Source organism: Cyprinodon variegatus, unplaced genomic scaffold (genome assembly GCF_000732505.1).
Source record: "Cyprinodon variegatus isolate N-32 unplaced genomic scaffold, C_variegatus-1.0 Scaffold1571, whole genome shotgun sequence".
NCBI classification, from domain to species: domain Eukaryota; kingdom Metazoa; phylum Chordata; class Actinopteri; order Cyprinodontiformes; family Cyprinodontidae; genus Cyprinodon; species Cyprinodon variegatus.
In genome coordinates, this window is record NW_015152024.1 from 99086 (window position 1) to 104100 (window position 5015).

The 5015-nt window shown below is 38.1% G+C and overlaps 1 protein-coding gene across 1 annotated transcript in view; it reads left to right on the forward strand.

Annotated features, from left to right (window-relative positions):
- Positions 1-5015, forward strand: part of LOC107103948 (tetraspanin-4-like) — a 17956-nt gene that overhangs the window by 9778 nt on the left and 3163 nt on the right. The window contains exon 7 of the mRNA XM_015403816.1: positions 1445-1528. Coding sequence (XP_015259302.1) covers positions 1445-1528 — 84 coding nt within the window. The remainder of the gene's footprint in view (positions 1-1444; positions 1529-5015) is intronic.

A 5015-nucleotide genomic window follows, 5' to 3' on the forward strand; every position in this document is an offset into this window, starting at 1 on the left:
CACCGTGACTTCACTAACCAGTAGGTGGCAGTAGTGTTCTTTGACAAACATGGATGCCTCCAGTAAAGCACATTCAGATCTTCCTGGTAAAAGGAAGTTTTTTCTTCTCCCCTATTGTTGCATGCATGCCCTGTGTGAGGGATTGCTCTAAGACAACGATACAAAACCTGTGGTTCCTACATGCTCATCTAGGAGGAGCGAATCCTGCAAAGTCAATGACTCAATGACTCCAACTGTGTTTCCTTGGATGGAAAGTCTCTGCAACGTTCCTGGAGATGGCATTTGCTATAGATTAAAGCTCTGTAAATTAAATTAATTGAATTAAATGTAATGCTTTGTTGCTGAATTGCACCTTTTAATCAAATTTTTTAATCAAGTCAGGATTGCCTACATTTGACAAAAGACTTGGTAAAAAAAGAGGAAATGAAAACCACTAACAGATTTGTTAAACTGATGTTAAATGCTCTGAGATTTGGAAGCTGCTCTTAAACTGCTTTACAGATAAGCTCCATAAATCAGCAACTGTTAAGACAGAGTGATGTTTTGATTGATTATTTCCTGTTTAATGTTTACATTTAGGCAAATACTGAATCAGGATAAGCAACTTGCTCTGGAAATGTTCTCTAATAAAGCCTGAAATTAAGAGTGACACATTTTAGGATCTGCACTATATGAACAAAAACTTTTGTATATAGTGAAATGAGCACAAGCAATCCTTGCACACATTTCATACTTATTCCTATGTTTCTCATGATAGATGTCTTAATTTAGGGAGTGGTGGCCTAGTGGTTAGGGCATAGAGCTTGGAATCCTGAGGTTATGAGTTTATATAATATGCTGTATATATAATGTCAAGGAACATGTTCAAGTGGTAAGTCACCCGTCCTGCAAACAGGAAGCCTGGGTTCATATCCCAGGGGGGAATGAGCTGCCAGTCCTGATACTTGGGCAAGACCCTTCACACTGATGTCTGCTTTGGGGACTAGAGCTTGGAATCCTGAGGTTCTGAGTTCAAGCCCCACTCCCACAGACTGCCACTGTGGCTCTCTGAGCAAAACCCTTATCCCCACACTGCTCCCTAAGGGAATGGGTTAAATGCCGAGGTAAATTTCTCCAATGTGAGATCAACAAAATTCAGTTACTTTAATTCCCCAAAAGGCTGTGGCGTCATTAGAATTGACAATCAGACCAAACCATCAGAATCGAGCATCAAGACCTGCTGTGAGAACCTTAGTCTACCTTTTTCTTCAACAATAGATGCGCCGTGCATCTTTGCTGCTTTGAGCAGTTTAATTCTTTCAGAGGGAAAGTGAAATCTTCTCTCCCTGGGACGTAGACATTTTTTTGTGCATTTTTAAAAATAAATCAGTTCTTCTTGTTAATCCATCTGCTGCCTCCTGCGATATTTCTCATCAGAACCTGTCCAATGTTTGTTGTGTTGCAGGGGTGCTACGAAACAGCTAAAAACTGGCTGAGCAACAACATCAGCTCCATGCTGGTGTTCGGCGTGTGCATCGGTGTCGTACAGGTAATTAATTTGTCAGATTCATTTATTGGTTTATATTTCTAGAGGTAGCTTCTTGTCAGACATATTGAGATGTTGCTTCAATATTTCCTGAATGTTTGATCCTCATGATGCCTTCTATTTTGGGGAGGTGCACCAATCCTCAAAGCGTCTTTACAGCATGATGCTGCCACCACTCTACCTTGTAAATTGGATGGTTTTTCTCAAGCTTTAGCTTTTCCCATTTCCCTGCCTCAAAACAAACTATTTGTCCCCGAGTCCATCTGCAAACTTTAATCTGTCTTTCATTGCTGTTTTTAATCACTCAGCCCATGATGGTACAGGACTTTTTTTAACTCTGGAGAATACCATTTCCATAACAGTTCCAATAGCAAGGTCTTTAGCTGTGTGCTTGGGTAGAATCCCTTCTTTGACAAAGATTTGTCGCACACAGATTGGTGTTTTTAAGCTTTCGCTTCTGTTATGATCAGTTTCTGTTTACAGCTAATAAAAAGGCATTTTATTTAAGGTTTGGTCAGGTTGGGTGGAAGTTTGCAAAGGAGCCAAATGCAGAGACTGAAGCTGAAGTGGTTTCTTGCAGATATAACAACAAAAGTGTAACAGAAGCAAATTTCCACAAATATAAATCCAGAAAATTCAAAAACACTGAAAATCATAAAATACTCACAACAAAAGGGCAAAGAAATGACAACAAACCAGCAACCAGTGACTCAGCAGGAGGTGCATATATGGGAGAGAGAAACAAAGACCAGGCTAATCTGCAGATTGGGAGCAGGTGTGAACAGAGGAGTCTAGAAGGGAGCTAAGGAAAAAGAGATTGGCACAAGAGGATAAAGCAGAAATATCTAAGAACTCAAATACAATCAAATATAAGTAGAACCACAAAATGGAAATAAAATCAATGAAAACTCAAAGATAAAACTAAAACAGAATCAAAACCATGACAGGTTTTAATATTATATCAGATCAATAAAAAACAACATTTATTTATTTATTTTATTTAGTGTCTATAAGTATCTGATTTTAGATGTGGTTCTGCTCAACTAAAATCACAACAATTCATAACACTTCAAAATAAATTGGTAGAAATGTATAAAATAGAGCTAATATTTATAGGAATATGAATATTCAAATATTCATATTCAGTTTAAAGAAACCCGGTGCAGGGCAAAGCAGACCAGAAGAGGACATGTTTAGGTCATGAGAGCAGCTCATCTTTTGGAGGAAATGTAGCAGAGCTGGGGTCCAGTAGCTCAGACTGGTCAGTGAAGAATTACCAAGCAGAGGGCTTTGACTAGGCCCATTTCCCAGCTTCTTTTGCACTGGAAAGACTTAAAAACAATAAAAAAAAAAAAATACTTATTCTGACAATACTGCATATAAAAGGTGAAGAACAAACTGATTGTTTGTGTTGGAGAGAAGATTTTTCTCTTCAGAAAAATGCCGAAGTGAAACTTCCGCTATAGTCAGAGCCAGCTAACCCTGAGGCAGTCGCTACAAGTGAGCAGCGCATCTCAGCTTATGGAAACAGTTTACATGTATTGTTTGAAAAGTGGCTTTAATTGCAAAGTTTTTTTTTTATTCAATTCAACCAAGTTTCCTTGGTGAAAACATATTGAAATTTTTATTGATTATTTTAGCATCTGTCAGGTATCACAATTCAATTCTGCACTGCATTTCACATTGAACAGGGTTGTGGTTCTGCTGGGGGCTTCTTCCTGTTAAGGGAGAGCTTTTCTCTCCACTGTCGCTTTGTGCTCATTGAGTAGAAGCAAGTCCTACAAATTCAACAGCTCAGTGAATACTTTCCTTAGATAAAAAAAATACAAATATTAATCTGTCTGTCGGATTTAATGATCAGCTCCGGAAAGTTTCCTTAGATGACGTGTCTTGCAAATAAGAACAATATAAGTTCAAATCTGACCCAATAAAATAATTCCTGCAACCTTTGTTTTTTAAATTGAAAACAACAAGAACATGAAGCAACAGCCTTTTCAAATTTCATTTTAGGCTCTGAGGTACGGTTGCTGATGAGGGCCAACCCTGTGTATATACATGATATATCACAAACATAATAAACGCATTAAAAAGGAAAATGCGTCAGAGGAGAAAAGCTCAAATCAGAGGAAAAAAGCATAAATGCTCTAAGGATAATAGCTGTTGCAAATACATAAATGATGCAAACACACAGAACACATAAAGAAGGAAATATGCTGCAAGTAACATCTGGTAGTTAGGAAAAGCTGCAAACTAGTATTGTATAATTTTTGAGCCACTAGAGGGAGACGATCATCATCTAACATGAGAGCAAAGCCTTAGTGTCAGGATACATCAGATGCTGAGAAAGATTGAAAGATTTCAAGGAAAGCTTCTTTTTTTGTCCCTCTAGATCTCATCTGGATGATATCCTATTGGTGCTGGTTCAGATTCTCAGTCATCCAGGTCATAGTCATTCCAAAAGTTAAAAAACAATCCACTGGACATGCTTTCCAAGTTTGAAGACGTTTGCATCCCATAAAGAAAGATTTTTTAATACAAAATGTTATAAATAGCGTTGATTTTTGAGGCTTTATACAGTAGCACAACAAAGCCTTGCTGTTCTTAAGAAAACATGCAAATAGAAACGGACGAACTGGTCCAACCCTTTGGAATCGGGGTAATTTGGCTTCTTTTGTTAACCTGCAATGTCCCATACCTGTCTTTGTTTCTGCCTTTCACATAAACAGGTAAGTTGCTTTGATATTTCCTCAATGATTGCCCCTCGTGATGCCTTCTATTTTGAGGAGGTGCACCAATCCTCAAAGCGTCTTTACAGCATGATGCCGCCATCACTGCAGCTCTCAAATTGGATGCTTTTCTCAAGCTTTAACTTTTCCCGTTTTCAAAACATAGGTATGGGGCATTGCAGGGTAACAAAAGACGCCAAGTGACCCACATTCCAAAACGGTTGGACCCGTTCGTCTGGTTCAATTTGCATGTTGTATAAACAACGACAGGGCTTTGTTGGGCTACTGTATAAAGCAACTCAACGCTTTTTCTGATATTTGAATTGAAAAAGCTTCCTGGATGGCAAGCGAGACGTCTTCAAACTTGGACACACAGTCCAGTGGATGTTTTTAGCTTTTTTGGATGGATATCCGATCTTCCTTTGTGTTTTTTATATAGGATCTGGTCCATTGGCATTCATTCATAGGAGGTTTTTATCTTCAAAGATACAAAATCATAGGTGCTAAATAGCATGAGCATTTTTTAAGTATGTGCAATACGAAGGCGTGTTGCAGGTGATCTCCAAAGATTGCTTTGCAAATGTTAAGACATGGAAACCGGCAGTTTAAGAAAGGCTGAAAAAGAACGATGAGGTTTAAATTCATGGAGATGAAAGTTAGAATGATATAGCACCTATAGATATTTTATAGTGCCACAAACAAAAGTAAAAAACTAAAATAATGAAAATAAGTCCGTACTAAAAGGCGCAGTCTCAGTTATGTGT